Source organism: Struthio camelus, chromosome 2 (assembly GCF_040807025.1).
Source record: "Struthio camelus isolate bStrCam1 chromosome 2, bStrCam1.hap1, whole genome shotgun sequence".
In the NCBI taxonomy this organism is placed as follows: domain Eukaryota; kingdom Metazoa; phylum Chordata; class Aves; order Struthioniformes; family Struthionidae; genus Struthio; species Struthio camelus.
In genome coordinates this window covers 92,547,727-92,567,410 of record NC_090943.1, presented here as the reverse complement: position 1 = coordinate 92,567,410, position 19,684 = coordinate 92,547,727, and the positions used below count along the sequence as shown (strand labels likewise).

At 44.2% G+C, this 19,684-nt stretch overlaps 1 protein-coding gene across 4 annotated transcripts; it reads left to right on the top strand.

The window, feature by feature from the left end:
• Positions 1-57: 57 nt before the first annotated feature.
• On the top strand, positions 58-19,131 carry LOC104145928 (MARVEL domain-containing protein 3-like). 4 transcript variants are annotated; one of them, XM_068931585.1, is made up of 4 exons: positions 58-154; positions 1,294-1,449; positions 5,022-5,191; positions 18,243-19,131. In XM_068931585.1, the coding sequence occupies exons 2-4, from the start codon at positions 1,334-1,336 to the stop codon at positions 18,947-18,949; spliced, it is 993 nt and encodes a 330-aa protein (XP_068787686.1). In that variant the 5' UTR covers positions 58-154; positions 1,294-1,333; the 3' UTR covers positions 18,950-19,131. The 4 variants fall into 4 exon arrangements, with proteins under 4 accessions (XP_068787686.1, XP_068787688.1, XP_068787687.1 ...); XM_068931587.1 differs by having other exon boundaries at positions 74-154; positions 5,022-5,175; positions 18,243-19,120; XM_068931586.1 differs by lacking the exon at positions 58-154 and adding an exon at positions 974-1,010.
• The last annotated feature ends 553 nt before the right edge of the window (positions 19,132-19,684 follow it).

Below are 19,684 nucleotides of genomic sequence, written 5' to 3'. Positions count from 1 at the left end.
GCAGCACCTGCGCCCGGGGCCAGCGCGCACCTGGGCGCCGCCTCCCCGCGCCGGGAAGCGGCTCCGCGGGCACCGGGCCGGGCCGGGCCGGCGGCGGCAGCCGGGGCCCTCGGGGCTGCTGCGCTGGGGGAGGCGGCGGCGGCGGCTCCGCGCGGTGAGTGCCGGGGCGTCCGGCGGCTCCGCGGCGCTTTAAATGAAATTGCGAAACATAGTTTGTTTTTTTTGTTTTGTTTTGTTTTGCTTTGTTTTTGGTCTTGGGTCTGGCCTACACCTCAAGGGAGCGAGGCGGATTTCCGACTTTGGCCGTGGGGATCAGAAACTGCCCTGAGGCAGAGTCGTCGGGCGGCTGCTTTTGCAGCGCGCCCGCTGCGCTGTTGGGGAGCAGCGGCGCTGAGCTTCCCCCGGGGAAGCCGGTGTCTGTCGTTGTCTGTCAGCCGTAAAAAAAAAAAAAGGCAGCTCCTGAACTTAATGGCAGCCTGGGGGAGGCAGGAGGAGAGGCCTTAGCCTGATCGGATAAAATCAAATCAACTACGGACACTTCTGCAATAATCAAAAAAGGGCGATTAAGATGGTAAATGAGAATAAAGCCTGATGATGCACTCAAATATGCCTATCCATATCTTTTGGATTTGGACTTAAGGCTTCTTCACTTCAAAGGGTAAAGATACTTTCTAGAAATGGCATGCCTATAATGTTTAATACCAATTTATCAAGGTTAAATCTTCTCGCAAACTTAACTGCCTCTCAACATACTTTTGTTGGCATCTAACACGTTCCCAGATCACAGGCTACCTTCTGTCTGCGTTGATGTGTGCTCTCCTCTTAGGAAATTAGAATAAAAGCCACATGCTGCGTTTTCGGGTTTGCCCTGGAGTGGGTGGCAGTTAGATATGCGTGCTCGTGCAGTGAACTGATGTTTGCTGTGTTTGACGTTATACTTAAGAGACAACATTACAGACATCTAGATTTCATACTCTGTACGGATAGCATGTGTTGTCCTTGCAGCAAAGGTGAGGGGAAGTAAGAGTAGACCTCGTGAATAAGTTAAATGCATTAAATGTTGAATATAGAAAAATTATGATTACTGAGTGAATGAGAAAATGTGGAGAAAAACTTGCTTCTTTAAGGAAGTTACTTTACCTGTAGTTTAAAGGCCTTTACTTCCTTCCCTTCTTAAGGAAGCCTTTACTGAGTCTTGAATCGGTGGGAAAGGGATGTGTTTTGTAAGTGTTGGTCAATGAATAACTTAAATTAGAGCTATAAAATGAACTTTTTTTTTTTCTACGGGCTCAGGAAGCTATTTCAGCAAGAAAGAATACATATAAGAGACAAGATGTCTCATGCTGAGGGACGATACAAAGATAAGCAACGCTGGTACCATGAAAATCGTGGAGCTGATAGATATAAGGAGGACAGAAGAGCAAGGAAACCATACCCATGCAGTGCGAGGTATGTCTTTACCACCCTAAAGAAACACAGATCACAGCAGGCCTATAATATTTCTTATCTCATTTGTTGTTGCTTAAATACATTCACATTACAGTAGCGGAGGAAGCATTTATTCAGCCTTGAGATCATGCAGCATGATCATGCCGCATTCAGAATCAGGGGGCTATTTTGTACTTCCACGTTTTAAAGAATTTTTAACCTTTTCCCTTGTGCTGAGCTCCAGGGTAGCAGTCAGCTAAGAAGGGGGCAGGAAGGTAGGCAGCTTGCCTCAGGCAGAGATAAGAATTTCTTGGACTTTTCTGGATAAAGTTGGGTCATAGGTATTTGAAGGGTGGCCGTGTGTCTTAACATGTATCCTGAAGGGGTCAGTCAGCAGGTGACAGTGAGCGAGGGGCTTGCCAAATTTGCACTGTGGAAGTGAGGATGTTTTGTGACCGAGCCTGGCACAGAGACTAACTGAAACTCTCGTGTTGGTCTAGCTCAGCTATGAGCAAGTTCATGCAAATCCAGAACAAACATGGATTTCAGTAGTCCCAGTCACTAGCTGACTACGAGTACTTGTTTAAGTGTCTTAGGCAGTTTGCGGCACGAGGTAGCATAGCAGGTCAGGCCCTGGTCAGTACAAGGAGCAAAGCAACAAATAGAAGGGTTGGTGTGAAAAATAAACTCTGGGGGTATTATCCTCTCCCTTTCAGCCTAGCTAGCCTGCAGGGTGTCAGACCTGAGTTTAGGCTGTTTATGTTTTCCTCTGGGGGTGTGTTAGTGACTGCAGGGTAGGAGACAGATCGGTAGCTCTGAACAGCAGTAGCAAACCAGCCATGGCAGTAAGGCGGTCAAGCACTCCCATTTAGCCTCTGGGGGCATGACCGCAATGTAGAGCAGCTTAAGAATATAGGCAAAGATGGGGAGCAGATAAATGTATTTAAGATCTGAGAAAAGCTGAAATACTGAAGTCCTTCCTGATAATATGCGTTTAAGCAAGAAGGAAAAAAAAAAAAAGAAAAAAAGGCTGAGAATAGAAGCAGCAGTGAAGAGCATTGTATGGACTGGAAGGAGTACTTGACTCAGTATAAAAACTTGGATGATGGTAGTGTATTATGAAAACTAGCTAATGAATTTTTCTTCTGTCTCTTAGTTCAGGGAAAATTAGAGAAAAATGGGAACAAAGGCCAGCCTAAGAATCATCCCCAAAGTCTGAATGACTGTTCTTAGTAAAAGGGGCAATCAAGAGGAGATACAGTTAAATCATCTTGAGCATATTAGAAGTAAAAGAGGCAAATGCCAGAGATGTATTAAAGGTACTTTTCCAGAAAAGGGATTATTTTTATAGCATCAGTTAAGCAATCTATGAAGGATAGCCATAAATTAAGCCACCATTTCTTAGTAAAGCACCTTTCTGGATTTTTTTTTTTGGCGACGTTAGTTATACAGGACAGAGGTCTGGGGGCAGTGACTGAGAATTCGTGGAAGGACCATAAAGGCCGAGAGACCGTCCGTGTATCCACGCGGGGTTAGAGAAAGGGAAGCTGCGGCCACAGATTTAGGACAGCGGTGGAGGCAGCTCTCAGAGTCAAGGCAAGAATCTAGGAGGCGCCAGCCCTCACTACAACTGGTCAAAAAACTTTTCCATCAGTTGTTTTGACGGAGTTTGGCTTAACCTAACAACATTTCCCCTGCTTACCTCCCATGAAAAAACAGCTGCTTTTGTAAGGAAATTTCAGTGTTTTGCTGAGGACTTACAGACGTCTTTTTGGCCAAAAGACCTCCCGATACTGTAATTAAAGAGATGGGAAGAGTTTTGTGGGAGCTGTAGTTTGGGTGCCTAGTGCTTTCATCCTTTATGAGCAAGACTCCAGCCAGAGTCTCTCTCTTTCACAGTGCCTTTGTGCCTGAAACTCCTACCCCGCTGTGCTGGCGAGCGGGGAGGAGGAGTTGCGTTACTCTGAACTGGAAAGTCTGGAGGAAAACAGGAGTAAAGGTAACCAGAAGAGGCAATTGTGAGAAAAACATATCTAAAAGGAAGAGTGGTGTTGTTTTTTTTTTTAATCATACTCAGTTGCTGAACATCAGGCTTTTTTTTTTTTCCTGGCAAGTAGCAAGATACAATAGAGAGAGGCAGCTGCATCAGAAGTACCAAAGGAATTGCTTTCAAGTTAACTGGAAGTCTTATAAATCACACGGCTTATTTAATTTATGTGACACAGCTGTGTGGGATGCTTTGGTGGTTGCACAAGACCCAGGACAAAGGTCAGAAAAATCAGGAATGTTTCAGCCGAAACAGAGATGTTGGCAGCTACACGTGGAGATGTTAGGGTTGGTCTTATTATTGAACGTCTTAATTTAAGTGTAAAAACTACAAAGAACATGATTTAATGTGGATGAATAAGATAATATGTGTAGATTGAATCGGTGGAATTGGATGAAGATGAACCTTAGTGAAGTGCAGTGGTACTAGGAAATAAAACTACAATTGAGGAAAACGCAAATCTGTGGTTAAGTAATTCAGGATAAGTAGGAAAAAAGACTTTTTAAAATAATAATGCTGAGTGAGACTTAAAATACCATTCAACAAGAAAATCTTTCAGCTGTATCTTGAAAACATAGGTTACAATTCTCCTGAAAATTAGGAAGAACGTTTAGATAGGACGAAACACCTACAAATGAATTTACGTCCAGTATTTCTCAGGTTAAAAAGGTTAACTGGTGCTTCTCCCACAGAAAAACCTAAAATCTCAGCCTTTTCTGTTCATTTTTTTCTGTATGCTTAAGACTATTTTTCCAAGAGTTCCTTCTTCCATTTGGGTCAACCTCAAACACTGGAGGGTCGGGCTTGAGATGTGGAGCTGCATGTCGTTGCAGCAAAATGGACAATTCAGTTTTGGAATACACAAATGGAAAGACTGATCACAAATGGAGAGACTAACACAGAAATGTTTCTTTTGCTCGATTTTAGATTCTTCTTCAAATATTATCAGACTTAAAGGGAGTTCTGGAAAAAAGAGAAAGGTCTAACTAGGCCAATATTTTTCCTGCTTTTAAAATCTGTATCTGTTTTTTTTTTTTTTTTTATGGCTTTCATTCTTTCAAAAGGCATCTTTGTGAGACACAGTAATTGGAAATATAAACTTGACACAATGTTTACCCATAAAATAGTTGTGCTACTTTACAGATTGATTATGTGAAAATGTCATTTTTATTCTCTAGGCTGCTGTAGACTAGCTAAAAATATTTGGTTTTCGTGAAAAGGCTGTTATTCCATGTTTATGGACAGTAGCTCCCCCCACACCCTTCTCCTTAACTACCTTTTGCAAGTAACCCAAACAATTCAGCCAGCCTACTCAGTAAGTACGCAACTTTCCAAAATAGCAATGAATGATCAAGTGCAAATATCCTCGTGAACATTGATATGTGCAAGTGTTTGGGATATTTGCTTTCGAAGTATGCAAGCAAAACAAGATACGAAGCAAGCTAGGTGGTTTCAGTAGCAGGAGCGTCTGCCAATTTTTCTTGTTCAAATATTCAGGAGGGAGCACGACCTAATTAACGTACGTTACCCTTTTATGCCGTTGCAGATCAGCAGAAGGCATCCAGGGTGGTCAACATGCAAGGGCTTCTACTGGTTCCTCAGACCCTTACCACAAAACCTCAGGAGCAGCGCAGGAGTACTTGGACCCACCACCGCAATGTTATCCTTCCAAGGAAACCTTCTCGATGAAATGCTCAAAGGTATGCACGACAAGAGGTATGTGAGATCCTTACTGCTTGCCGTTCGCTCCTCTCCTTACTGAGGCTGGTCTTGGCATGGGTTTGTGTGTTCAGAAGGCCGGCAAAGGAAAGCTGGGGAGTATTTAAAAAACAAGCAAACAAAAAGTCCCAGGAGAGTTAAAATTCATGAGTGCTGTAACTGCAGGCTAGTAACTAGTTTCAGGCATCTAAAGGCCAGATTTAGAGCGATACTTAGATATCTGATCATGCAGCCAGTAGCCATTTCCTGGAGCATCAGAGTGGGTCAGGTGCCTAACCTCTCAGTTCTTGCAGCAAAACTTAACCTGTGTGGCTGACGGGTGGGATTCAGGAATAAAATAAATATTTGCATCTTTCGGCTATTAAATTTGGCTGTTAAAGCTTTGATGCTAATTCTTTTCTGACACATTCTCCTCAGACCTCTTATCAACTCTTGATTTAATCCAGTCATCACTGATATGTCTTTATAAATCAACATTGCAGGAGGCAAAACCGTTTTATGGACATGAATCTGATGGAACAACTCTTGAGTAATAACTCTTGTTTTTTCCATAGTTGATATGAGTATAACAGGCAGAGGAATAAACATTTCTGTAAACCAAAAAAAACGTAGCTAAAATACCTCCTGTTTAAAAGCCTTCCTCTTCCAGGACAGTCAGCATTCTCACCTTATTTGGGGAAGAGCCCACTTCTGAAACTTGCAGCCAGGGGCAACGTCACTGGTCAGAGTGTCCAAACAGCCTGACAGTGTTCTCCAGCAGAGACAGAAATGGAAGGCTTGAGTTGTTGGAAGTAAATTAGAATACATAGTATAATCTTATTTCTTCGTTCTGTGAAGGAAAGAGAAATGACATACTCAATTTGCTTTTAGCATTTCTCTCTATGTGAATATGTGAATTATTTTAAGGATGAGCTTGAACGATTTTTCTCTTATAAATATGTTGTAACTGTGTATTGGTATGCAGTTTGTTTTTCAACTGTTGGAGATTTAACTCCAGCAATTCAGAGAGCATATTTACTGATCCGGAGCCATGTATCAGCAGTTCCTTCTTCAACAATATTGAATTATTTTAACTTGTTTCAGAGAAGCCTTAAAAAAAAACTCCAAGTCTTATTTTATCACAGGTTTAGAAAAATGAAGTGGCAAGCTATTTTTAGCTTTCAGTTTCACTGGCAGATTAGATTGGTGGATAACTTAATGTGACTGGGGTTTTTCCCCTAGTTTACCTCCCATTATTTCAGTACATTAAATATCTTTACCATTTTCAAAACTACGTAGTTTTGGATGTATCAGTTGAAGACGGTGCTTTCACTGCCGCTCCTTCCCATAATCACATATTGCTCCGTATCTTCCAAAAGTTTAATATCTGAGCTTGCAGTGGAGGCAGGGGAGATCAGTAGATAATACACCCTTTTATTAGCTATTCTAGTTCAAAAACTATATAGAAATTGAAGGTTGATAAGTTTATGAAACTATCCCCCCCAACACACACTCCTCTAATTTTTGAAAGTACCAAGATTTAGCTGAATTTCCTAGAATTGTTTTGTAGGCTGCTTTATTCCCTGCAGTCAGATAGTAAATGTTATAAATGAAAAACTACATGATTTGTTGAATAGGAAGTCAGCTGCATGTGAGCTACGGTTTCTTACAGCACAAAAATTCCAGGAAGCGTCTATTTAACCAACGCTCTCTTCTGCCAGTGATCTATCATTGCTCTAGTGCAATCTCCCTTTCTAACCGCTGCTAATTCCAAAATAAGTTAGTGTCAAGCATGGTAAATCAAGTGCCTACCACAGCCTTTTTCAAAGCAACAACTGAAATGTGAATCTTAGTCCCTTATTATGTCGCTCCCTATTTATTTATTTGTTTGTTTAATTTTTGGCCCAGCAAATATAGTTACACTCTTTGTGTAATTAACTTTCATTAATTTCCCATTCAGTATCTGGAGCTCGCGGTAGCCTACCGGTTTTAGAGGTGGCAACCATGAGCAATTCAGTGTGATTATTAAAACAGACTTTATCATCTCATTTTTCAGTCTCTTCCACAACATTAATCTGTGCATCTACCTTAGTATTTTAGTTCAAATCAGGTGTGCGCTTTTGAACTGAATCTCTTAGGAGTCCCGACTCGCAGCTCTTTGGGTCGTGCTGCAGAGCAGTCTCAGGATGCGTGAACTGGATTCCCGTCAGATCAAACTAAAGGAGCGAACGAGCTGTGACTGCTAGCAGATGCTCTGTCCTTTGGACCAAACTAGAGCTAGAATGAAGTACTTCTCACCCCCAAAACATGAATGGTATGGTCCCTAGGTCTTCAGCGCCAACTGTTTTGCTTTACAGATCCACCCCCATTGCATCGCTGATACGAACATAGCTAGCGACTGTAAGGCAGCACAGGGCTGAGATTTGACTCTTGCTTCCATCTGTTTGAAAATCAGTCATTTCTTCTTAGCCTTTACTTTCTTTTAACCACTGCTAATCTGTAGGCGGATCTTCCCTTTTATGTCCCCAGGAGCTTGTGTCTTTAACAGCTTTTGGCCAGAGGCCTAGTCACGAGCTTTTTGGAAAGGCAAATGCAGCACCGTTTGGATTGCCTGTCTCCTTATACGTGCCTATTCCTTCAAAGGACTTCCCTCTAAGAAACTTCCCAGTCTTCCCTGCTGCACTGTCTTTATGTCTAATTGCTACCTGTTCTTCCTCACCTGGAAGTCAGACTTGTGGACCTGCAGATCGCAAATCTGAAAGGCACCAGAAGCACGGGAGTGTGCTGCCTTCTTTTTCTCTTTTAGGGAGGGAGACTTAAACAACAGGCTGCAGACTGGTGTCTTGCTGTCTAGGAATCCTGTGTAATTATATGGGAACTGGAAATAAACTATCCCTGACAGAGACAAACTTTTCATCAACTAAGGAACTAGCACTTGCAATAAGCATTTCCTACAGCTTATATACATAATGTGTGCCATTTAAAGTGGCACAGGTTGAAAGCTTGACAAAATTTTTAGCCTGGGGATACTGAAAGAACTGCAGTTCTTTCAGAAGAAAACTTTCAGCTTGCTGTTAAGGTTTCTGCAGTTCTCTCCTCAGAGCAGGAACACTAAACTAGTTATCACATATTTACTTAGTCAAGTTCAGTGCTTTTGGCTACCAAAGGGAACGAGAAATGTTTGAAGCTGGCTGCCGTGGTGCATCCTTCACCTTAGAATAAGCAAAGTCTGAGCCAAACCCAAGAGGAACTGCTGATCCTCAGTCAGTTATAGACGTTTGGCCAACTGACTTCAAAAACCTTTGGTTTTATTTTGATGATGTATATTGGTGGGAAAGAGATGGAGCAATGAGGTTGCCTAACACTGCTTCCTTTAATTTTGCTTAAATAGTCAGAGTAAACTAAGTTTCTCCCATCTTTGGCCGGTATCTGCTTCAAAAAAATGCTTGCATTTTTGCCTTGCATGGAATTGTACTGTGCTAGTCATAATTCCTGTACTACATAACTTATTTTTTAATTCTTCGACCCACTTGGCGTTGAAGACAGACAGCCCTTAAAAGGTTAGAAAGAAGATTGTGGGGGAGCAAGTATAATCGAATCCCTGTTCTTTGATGCCATGAATACAACTTAAGCAGGCACCATGAATAGTGTCAGATTTCTTAAGCATATCGTAGGCGCTTCTGAACAATCGTGTCTTTAACCTACATTCTAAAATCCACAATTCTTATAAAGCCTTCCAACCAATTTCCTCTCAGAAAAAGGCAGCATTACAGTTTAACAAGAAAAGTCTCTGATTTCAGACATAGCCAGGAGGAAATATCAAACTAAATTTATTTAGAGAAGAAAACAGAATTAGGGAGCAACAGTGACATTCTCCGGGATATACTCATGCTTTAACAAGCCAACATTATTTCGAGTGTAAACATCCATAAGCTTTTGTTTTCACAAACACAGTCCAAATCTTTTCCTGTAGCCGTGCGTGCTGGCAAATACTCATAGATGGGAAAAAACACTGGGGTGAAAAGTCACCCTGAATACAGGGGTCAAACTAGTAGACATGGGCGTTGAGTTATGCTGTTGTTCAGTTATACTGATACTGTGTTGCACTACTATGTCCTACACCATTCTTCATGGTCAGTCTGACATCGGGACAGGAGGGCAAAAATATTTTGCAGGGCACGTGAGTCACTTCCAATGTTGTGGAGAAGCTGGGGGAAAATAGTAGTCTACAAGAGTCACTGGGCTGAAGTAGACGACCTTCTGTAATTTCAGCTGTGTTCAAAGGCATCGAATGGTCGTTAAATGCACGTAATGCCGGTTACTGTGGGTGACAACAGGCATTTGAGAAATAACGTTCAGCAGCGAATGTTAGATCTTTCCAGCAGCGCGGTCAGTGGGATACACGACGCTTGTGTGGAGGCATGCAGTTGGATTAGAAGCTGCTGTATTTTTCCAGTCACCGTCTTCACGTTTTGCCTCTATAACCTGCCGTTCTTAACTAACTGTTTTATATTGTGCTCAAACCTGTCATACACTGTTCATGAGGCAGTTAGTTAAATTCAAATTATTAGTTCTGCTGTTAAAATGGACTAATAAGTTTCCACAGAGTCTCATTTATAATTAGTTGGATTTCCCCTCCTAGCTGTTACAAAGCATATTTTAAATACAGTGTGACTAGCGGACTAAATTTGCCGTCAGGTTTTTTTAATCCTGTAATTGGGAGGACATTATGCCAAGTAGTGGGAATTGGACAGAGCTACACAGCTTACGCTAATCCAGATTATTCAAAAACGCTTAATTAAAATTGCACTGTAACACGATCCAGTGCATAGCAGAGCTGCAGGTAGCCTTCCAGTTCTGAATTCACAGAGCAGTTTGTTTGGGGGTAAGGCTTGTTTGCCGTGAAGTGCAAAGAGCCGTGAGCATTTAGCGCTGCAAAAAGATGAAGAGGGGCTTCGCTCGCTGGAGATGCGACGTGTTCCCTTTAGCAAAGTGGTGTCTGGCAGAAGTGCTGTCCTGCCGACATACGCGACTTCTCTCTGCCCACGCCGCTGCATCAGGGGTTTGCATCCACCTTTCAGGATTGTGCTGACATACACGCTACTGTTTTTAGAGGGGGGGAGAACTACAGCAGAGATGACTTACTTCAGGTAGCAGGAAAAGATACTGGCAAAGTCTGTTAGATGTTAGGTCTATGTTAGACAGTAGTCCATGGGACCGTTCCCTGCTGAGACATCTTAGTCAAGCCGTGGAAAACAGGAGCTGCACAGCGATCACCATCAAGACCTTTCTTCTCTTTAAAAGGCAACTCACAAAGCTGAGCGCTACAGCAGACTGACTGGGAGTTTTCCTCTTGTATGGAGCTGTATGTACATACGTTCGATGGAGCTGAGGGTGACTGAGCGCTGGAACACGTTGCCCAGAGAGGTAGTGGAGTCTCCTTTGCTGGAGATATTCAAAACCCGTCTGGACGCGATCCTGGGAAATATGCTCTCTAGAGGACCCTGCTTGAGCAGAGGGTTTGGACTAGATGATCTCCAGAGGTCCCTTCCAACCTCAGCCATTCTGTGATTCTGTATTTCTCAAGGAGGTGATCTTAGTTCACTTAAAGGAAGAAAAAAAAGAAGAAGAAAAAAAAAAAAGAACCCAGTCAGGAATGTTGTTCACCAGGTGTGACAAGCCACAATTTATAAAGTGAATGAGAAGCCCCAGCCCTGGGGTTCCCCCAACCTGACCTAGCTTCAGCCAGACTATGCTCATTTAAAGAGCAGTAACCTCCCAAGCTTTGTACTTACTAAAGACAGTTCAGTTTCAGTTCAGATGGAAGGAGTGGCTGTGGAAAGTTGGCATGATACCTTAGCGCAAGAGTATTTCATTGTTCGCTGGATTTATTTATTTATTCATTTTTAAAGAATCTTGCAAGTTTGTTTCAGTACCAAGGTATTTGATTACTACTTGAAAAAACTATGGAACCTCAGGAAGAAAAAAAAAATTATTTCCTGAAATATGGAACATGAAGTGACCTACTGCCATTTCCAATACATCTACAGCCATTGTATTGAAATTAGTGTTGCCAAGAACTCCAGTTTAATGCAAGACCTTTTGCTTCCCGCCTACTCCAAAATTCTGGAAGATACCTCCTGCCAGGTTAACAGGAGAGAATCAGGATCATGCTTAGAACTGGTGTGTTTAAGGAACTACTAGAAAAAAGATAGTGGACCAAATTTGCTGTTCCGGGACAAACCGGTTGCATTAAAGGTGTGTCTTGATGGCAGGTAAATCTTACAGTGCCATACAGTAGCGGGAAACTGTGTGGAGACAGAGGCTGATGGACTGGTTCTACAAATTAAGTTCAGCATTTTCTGTGAAAATTGGACAGCTCTGTTTAGAAGATGGAGGGCTTTCATTAAACAGAAGGAGTAAGGGGGGACAGCCAGAAGCAACAGAAAGGATAAGAGATCCTTGTTCTCTAGAGGGCTGAAGTTATTGCCATGGGGTTCCCTATCAGCACAAAGCAGCTGCCTCTCAGTGATTTGGCGTGGAGGTGTGAACAGTAAATATCGGAGGTAGCACTCCTGTGCCCTGGACTTGGGGGTCAGCTGGCAAAAGGGCAAGAGGAAGAGGTTGTGGTGGTAACCATGTCCGGCATTGCCCCTTGAGCATTCCCAACTCTACCTTTCCGAGATATAATACAGCCTCCCGGGTTGCGGCCAGAAGAATGGGTTTGTAATTCTGGAGCGCTGCGAGGTGGAGCAAGGGGAGGACTGGTAACAGGTGGGAAGGCAATAGAGGAAGGAACCAGGGCAAAGCATCTGGATTTGAGTGCTCTGATTGTGAACCTAAAGCTTCTCTGAATCACTAGAAACAAGGCTGATCATCCTTTGAGGTTTCCTAATGGAGCAATTATCTGCATTAACGAGGGACAACTTGTTAAAATATAGTATTAGTGCTTCTTTCTAGAACACAAATAATTTAATTTTCTTAGTTTTAAATTATTTTCCATTGATTTCCAGTAAGACATACATTAAAAAAAAAAAAGAGCAACTAAGTATGTGTTAGGCACTTAAGTAAGTGCCATGTAAATTTAGTTGGCTTTGGGTATATAATTCCCTTGGGTCCTTTGAAAAGCCAGGATTCAGTGAATAGCTGGTGGTGTTGCCTAACTCTTGTGTTTTGGGATTTTTTTCCTTTGAACGTTACTCCATTAGGGAGATTTTAGCAGAACTCAGTGAATATGCCTGAATCCCACCGCTGCCTCAAGAGCAGCTATCTACACAAATAGCAGGGGCATTGAGGTTTGTGGGGTGGGGGGGATGTTGTTTGTTTAAGATAAAGTTGTCTGTTGCCCTGATCCTGCGTCACTGAAGTTGGCTGAATTCTTGTTATTGGTTTGAGTAGGAGTAGGATCTTACTTTGTGCCTATATACATAAAGGGAGTAAAACAAGATGTTTTATTGTAATACTTTTCATCCAGATTCAGTTTTTTTAGTCTGTTGTGACTATTGTCTCCACTTCATTGCCCTTCTTTAGTTCTCCACCCTGGTTTTGATTCCTCCCCACTTTGGCTACATTTTTGTCCCCTTCAAGAAGCAGAGCAAAACCCCTCTTCCTGTGACGTTTTCTCCTCCCCCACTATATTCCTCCTTCTCCCAACTCAGTCTAGCACGGCAGTGACTGAAGCTGTGTATTGATTGAGCTGTATCTTTACCCTCTGCAACATGCAAAGCCTTGCACTGGCAAGAGAAGTCTGCATATGGGATCCTTTTCAGGGCTGACTCCTGCTTGTGTAAGTCTCTATATATGGTCAAAATACTGCTCTGCCCCTTTGGAGAAAAGAAGAAGAAAATTACCCAAAGAAAGAGAAAGCTACCCAAACTAGAAAAAAAAAAAATCTTTCAGTGAGAAAGGCCGGGAGAATTTTCATCAGTCGGTAGCCTTAATTCCTCTCTTCCCTTCTCCTGTAGCGACCCCTAATGGGGTGTGACAGAGGTGTGAAGCGTGGAGGTTCACACACCGGAGCCCCAGCAGGGCTGCCCCGACGTACCTGCTCTGGGACTGTGTCCAGCCAGGCACCCCGGGGGCTCCCCGTTGGGCACTGCTGTTCCCAGGAGTACTCAGCCTGCAGAGGAAGCAGGGGGAAGAAGCGAGCCAGAAGCTTGGAGAAAGATAAGCGTAAAACATCTTAAAAATACACAGGGGTGTCAACTCAAGAGGAGGGAACGGTAACAAAAGAGTTTGGGACTGCATGGGCAGTCAAGAGAGGAAAAATGTGGTTACTGTGCCAAGACACAGTGGAGGGGGACACCCTGAAGGCCCCCATCTGTCAGTCAGATAGAGTCACACCTACCTGTCCTACAGCCAGACTTTTTTGCCAGCTACAGAAACACAGGAACAAGCATGAATTGACTATTTCACTTTAGGTACGTACCCACACTGAGATCCGATGTCCAAACATCAAGGTCATCCTGCTACAGTGCCTGGATGAAGACGCCTTATCACAGCCTCCAGCATATGAGACATGAACTCACAGCTGAAATACTGGTTTCCACACAGTCAGCCGCAGTGTGGTTTTATGAGACAAGAATGTGCAGATTTAAGAGCTCACCTTTCCTAAACAGGAGAGTTTCTGGTTCTTCTTGGGTCCTGGCTGTGGCATCTCCCCTGCAAAAGTCATGCCAGTGCTGTTGCTCATCAGAGCCTTCTGTGACTCACTTTAACTTGCTAAAGCTGCAGGGGGAAAAAAAAAACCAGCATGCAAAGAAAGAGTTGAATACTTTCCTGCTATTTTAGTTAACAGCAGCTCATGGAAGAAGGGTCTGATGTTAGGCCAGGGTGATTACCGGGCAGGGGAAGAAAATGCTGACTGCGAAGCCAAACGTAGGAGCCGTTAGACTAAGTTCAGCTGCCGGTAGCGCTGTACTCTTACAGCCTGACAGGTTGCTTTGCTGCATGTTTGAGCCCACCATTTGACAGAAGATCAAACCATTGATCATTGAATTAATCCGATGGCACTAGCAAAGCGTGCATCCTATATCAGAAAGGAAGGAAAAATATGGAATAATAAATAGTATAAATTGGGAGGCTGCATTTGGTGGAAGCCTTAGTTCAGCAGGTTGTCAGCTTGCAGCAAAAGGGATTGGAGGCAAACAAGCTAACAAGTATGACACATCTAAGTAAGCAACCAGTGCAAATTTGGCTGTTATGGTATGAATGAAGCAATACCCACTACCTTCCAGATTGCATCAACTCTTCTCCCCTTCAGTGCTGAAAAGCAATGCAGAAAAGAGGCATGGGAAAGGAAGAGGAAATCCAGGAAGCCAGACTTGCGTCTTACTGCTTGCTAAGTATAATGAGAGTTTGTTCCCAAAGCCACCTGTTCACTGCATTTATTTTAATACAAACCAGTATCATTTTAGATGGATCCCAAGATTTTGAACTTGAGAAAGGGTGGGAGGGGAAAAAAAAACCAAAAAAACCACAAACAAACTGATGGAGTTCTGAGATTTTTCAGATCTCCTGTCATTTTACATTCAAGTCTTGCAACATAGTCATTGTTGCATGGGATTAGGGAATAATTGTATAGAAGAATAAAAAAACTTCTGCTTGGAAAGACGCTTTCAGCAGAGTAGGTTCTGCAGCTATAGCTCTTAAGATGAAGCAGCTAGCCAGCCTGTGAAAGTAGGAACGACAGTGTAGACTCAGAAGCACAGATTTCAACTCAGCTCTTTTTGCTTGCAGTGCACCACTTTACGCAGAGCACTGCTAGAACGGGTTAGTTAGCAAGCCTTGACAGAGTTAAAAGTCAAAATTTGTTAACTGTCCTTTTATTCTTTGTTTCTTCAAGCTGTCTAGCCTATTGTTGGTCCTAATACAGGAGATTGCGTGTCAGCCTTTAACTAACTAACACAGAGCAAGATTGAGTAAGGCTTTTGGGGTACCCTAGGTCAAGATTTGAACATACTAAATGGCTTATTTCCAGCAAAATCCTAATGGTTGCATAAGACCTTAGGGGTTTTCATTAATTATCTATTATTTTCACGGACCCTGTTGGCTCTCATGGTAGACTTGTAATTCACAGCTGCCCACTTTCTCCTACATAGTGCACATCATTTTAGGATTTTTCTGTAACGCGAGATTCTTAGTTATTGCACGTTCTTTGCAGGTCAACCTACATGTTGCAAATAACTGGTAGGAAACTAATGAGCCGCTCGCCATTGTTAGTCACTTTAATCAACTCTATAGCAGGCTTATGCAAAAACTGTACAGGTACGTATAAAACCTGTCCAACCTGAATGCCTTGTCTCGGGATTTCTTTCAAGCATACCATAAAGCATCTACTGCTGCCATTAAAAATACAATCGACCCACACTGATCTTTACCTCATCTTATCAGCGGAGAGCCACATTCTGCCAGCCCTACTCTGTTATTACCAGCAGTCAACTCAGTGAAATCAAGAGACTGCAAACAGACTTTGCGTGAAGTTTTGGAACAGTGTCATTGAGGATTGGGGGGGGGGTGTCAGTTATTTTCACACTGTTGTAAACATAAGGAGGTTAGCAGCAGGCACTAGCCACGCTGACAAACAGAAAATTGCCTTTTCTGAAGCTCAGCAAGGTGACATAGAGCAAAAGTGGATACTCAGTGGGGCAGAATGTCTCACTAGACAGTCATAGACAAGAAGGAGGTTCTCAGGACAGAGGAAGGGAAAGCTGACTGGACATGAATTCCCATCTTTCAAGTTCCTAAAAAGGTTTGAAACTTTACAAAGTATGTTTCCATTAACTGATCTTTCCTCCCTGTAAGTGGTCCCGGAACCACTTCCTGAGGGAACGTCTATGAAGTCAATAGTAACCCTTAAAGAGGGAAGCAGCCTGCTGCCTCAAGCACTGCTAAGGGCCCTGAGGTCCTAAGGTGAGTTCCTGGATTTGGAAGGCGCATCGTACAGCCTGAGCGGTGTAGACACAGGCTAGCTGATCCAGTTCCAGTCAATCTCCTGCACTGCAGCTTCAGACTATTTTGAACAGCCCAATTAAGCGATGACTCCTTATGATGACTCCATGCCCATTAAAAACTTTGAGTCTGCTGGCTGCATGTTTCAATTTGGCACAAGGAGCCCTGAATCGTGTCTCATAGACCAAGATTTAAAGTTCTCTTTACATTTAGCTTCATAAATATTTCCTTTGATGGCAAAAACCTCTTGAATCTGGTAACGAGCACGGTTGTTGAACACCTTTGCAAAAATAGTTATGTTGACAGTATGGTCAGGAAGAGGCATGTTGCTGTGCAGAAATCAGGATCACCTCTGAAGAAAACCTAGACAGCTCTGCGTGCTTAGTTCCTCCTCTGTGACAGCACTTTCTCTTTGCTACCTGCTCTACCTCATTCCATTTTGGATGTGTGCATGTCCACGTGCACACATATATAGACACGTACATACACCCAGGGAAGCTAACAACGGTGCACCATGCTGAGCCTCAGCTACTCCCAGGTATTCCCACCACTGTCATTGCTCCCCTTCGTGTATATAGGATAGTTTGCAGGGCGAAGCTGTGAGCTGGTGCTGTACTGAGCAACAGCTGCACTGGCACAAGGGAGGGACCAGTCTGGGTGCAGGGAGAGGCGAAGTCTCCTGCAGGTGCCAGAGGTCACTGTCAAACCGCAGCTAGTGCCTCCTGGTGAGGAGCACCAAGCAGCAGGAAAGCATGAGTTACCTCAGTCCTGCAGGGAGGAAACAAGAAGGGATGGGATGGGAATATTTGAGACACCTTCGTGGTGGCTGTCACTGACTTCTGTGGATCAGAAGCACCTGACAGCACAAGGGAGGAATTTGTCCAATTCCCCCATGTGCTGCTTCAGCCCTTTCCGTTCAAGCCCGTACAGCCTTGACAGCAGCTGAGCCCTTGGTCAGGAGGGAAACGTCACACTGATCAGTGGTAGCAGCATAAAATGAAAGTCTGCGTGCAAGCCACAGATCCCTCCCCACCTTAAAGACAAATAAATGCAGGACCACTCTGCCAGGCTTCCCGCGTCCTTGTCTGCCAGACTGCAGTGGGATAAGATTCACAAATCAGTAATTAATTTCAGGACTTGAGGAGCAGCACACGTGATATGCTGGGGATTTTCATTTCCCAAATAGGCAACTCTAGCTAGCCTAAACTTCAACATCAGTCATATTTACTAATCTTAGTCTGACCCCTAGTGAGCTGTCACAGAATAATCAGTTTTATCTATAATCCGTGCTGCTCCTGCCTGACAAGCAACTACTAGAAAAAGATGTCATTTATCCAGATTATTATTATTATTTTTTTTTAACTTGCTTAAGCTTACCCATAGCCTAACATAAGAAAGGGAGAGGAGAGTCAGCTCAGGAGCTGTAAGGCTTTTTCTTTTCCAAGTGGGCAAGGGTAAGAGAACGTATCAAATTCACTTAACTTCTTAATTTACCTCCATGTATAAGGTGGTTTTGCCCCCCTTTTTTTTCCCCTGCAAGTAACTGCTTCTTGAGATTTATTTTCTCTGAAGGAAACGAAGTGAAAGTTGTATCTGCCTAGATAACCAGTTTACGTTAACAAGCACGTAAAAATACATGAGAACAGATGTGTAAGTTAAAGCAGTAAACACATTTTTAAAGACCTAAATAACTTGGACTGTTTTTCAAGCCATTAGAAGCTTCTAGGTTTTTGTCAGCTTTAACCTCAGCGTTTTGTTCATACTGGATATTTCTTGCTCAGTGTATTTATGCCAAGTAGTTATAGGCCAAAATACAATCACCGTTAGCTTTCCTTGGCAATAACACAAGCACAGTAAAATTTTTATGGATTTTTTCCCCTTACGGAGACCCATTTGTCAAGCACACTGACAAATTAAAGAAAGTAATTTGCCCAGCCTCTGAAACATACCCATGAGAGCTCGTGCTTCTTTTTTAAAGGTAGGCTCTTCTGTAGCTGTAGCCGAGTGTTTGTGTAGCCAATAGTTTGTGTTTTGCTGCTTATGGCTTTGGTGCACTTCTTTCCCCCCGATTTGCACCGGATGTGATTTAGATGTCTATTCCCCTTCTTTCTCCTTACAGGCATTTTGAAGTTTGTGGAGATCACAGTTAACCTCCTGGTGCTGATTTGCGTGGGGGCTGCCCAGGCCTCTGTTGCAGGCTTCACGTCCATTGGGGGCTTGGGTATTGGCTCCTTTAACCTGAACTCAGCCTATAGCCCCTTTGAGGGAGCCGAGCTGCAGGAGGTGAGAGAGCTGGACATGCAGTTCACCCAGATGAGAGCCCCTTGCGTGTACGGCGGAGTAGCCTTCAGCTTAACGGCAGCGTCACTTACTCTCTTCTTCCTGGTGGCGGGGGCAAAACCCATCCAGCGCCTCACCGTGGGGCTGCTTGCGGGCGAATGTGCCTTCAACCTGCTGGCTGGCGTCGGGTACGTCGCTGCTGTTGGCCTCTACTTGCATTTTGTCATCCAGGTGAACGCGACGGAGGTTTGCAAGAGGCGGGAGAGGCTGTACGCGCGCCGTGGTTATACCTCCATGAACTGCGCGGTCCAGGGCGGCGACGCGGCCGTCGGCCTCTTTGGTGTCGCTGCTGCCTGTTTGTACTTTGCTAGCTTCGCGGTCTGCGTCTTCGCTGTTCGGACCGTCCGGGCTTTCCGGAGCCGCGCCGCCGAGGCTCGGGGCAGCCCCGAGAGCAGCCTCAGAGACAGGAGCGTCGGAGACCACCGCGTGGTCCACAGGAGCTCCGAGAGGTCCCACGGCGTCCAGGCTCTTGCCACGTTAGTGTAAGGTCAGCTTTGGGACCGTGCCAGAGGGCAGCAGCTTTGGCGGGGGACAGTCGCTGGATTTTAAACGCTAAACAGGCAACCCGTGCAACCGTGTGTTGTCCACGAAGGTATCGAATCACCAAATGTAACGGTACTGCTATAACACGTAATGTAATAAAACAGACACTTTGAGAGGAAGTTTTAACAAGGCTTTGCGTCAAGTCTCTCGAGCCCCACTCTTACGTTTAAAGTGTGTTTGGTGCCAGTGCTCTCATCCGGCACAGAGCAAATCCAAACAACAAGGGGCTGCTAACGGGTCAAAATCCCAGCGCTGCCAAGGTTGCGTTAACAACCACTTCCTTTCCCCTCCCACGACGCAAGGAGTCGCGTACTGCTAACCCGGGCGGGCAGCTGTTCAGAAAGGTCCTCGAACAGACCCGGGTCCTGCTGAAGCATCCTATTGACTTAGCCCAAAGTACTCACAAAGCAAAGGGCGCTCAAGGGCCTTTCTGAACAACAGCCTAAGCTACACTCCTGACCTGCTTTGCTCGGGCTGGTGGAGCCTTTCATCTTTGGAGTCGCAGGGGCTGGCACGCGCTGATCACGTGCTCCCCAAGGAATTCGGAGAGAGGCACCAGCTGCTGCGTCCAAGGCGGCGCCCACGTCCCGCTCCCGACTGCGTTTTCCCCACGTCACTGAGCGCAGATCAGTACCTGAGAGGCAGCGCGTTCGTCAGCCAGCAGCTCAACAAAGACTC

What these genes read in the sequence shown, in the direction of transcription:
- LOC104145928 (XM_068931585.1), top strand. Translation starts at nt 1,334, where the DNA reads ATGTCTCATGCTGAGGGACGATACAAAGATAAGCAACGCTGGTACCAT. An exon ending in CCATACCCATGCAGTGCGAG is followed by an intron (nt 1,450 to 5,021) that starts GTATGTCTTTAC and finishes ATGCCGTTGCAG; the next exon opens with ATCAGCAGAAGGCATCCAGG. An exon ending in AAAGGTATGCACGACAAGAG is followed by an intron (nt 5,192 to 18,242) that starts GTATGTGAGATC and finishes TTCTCCTTACAG; the next exon opens with GCATTTTGAAGTTTGTGGAG.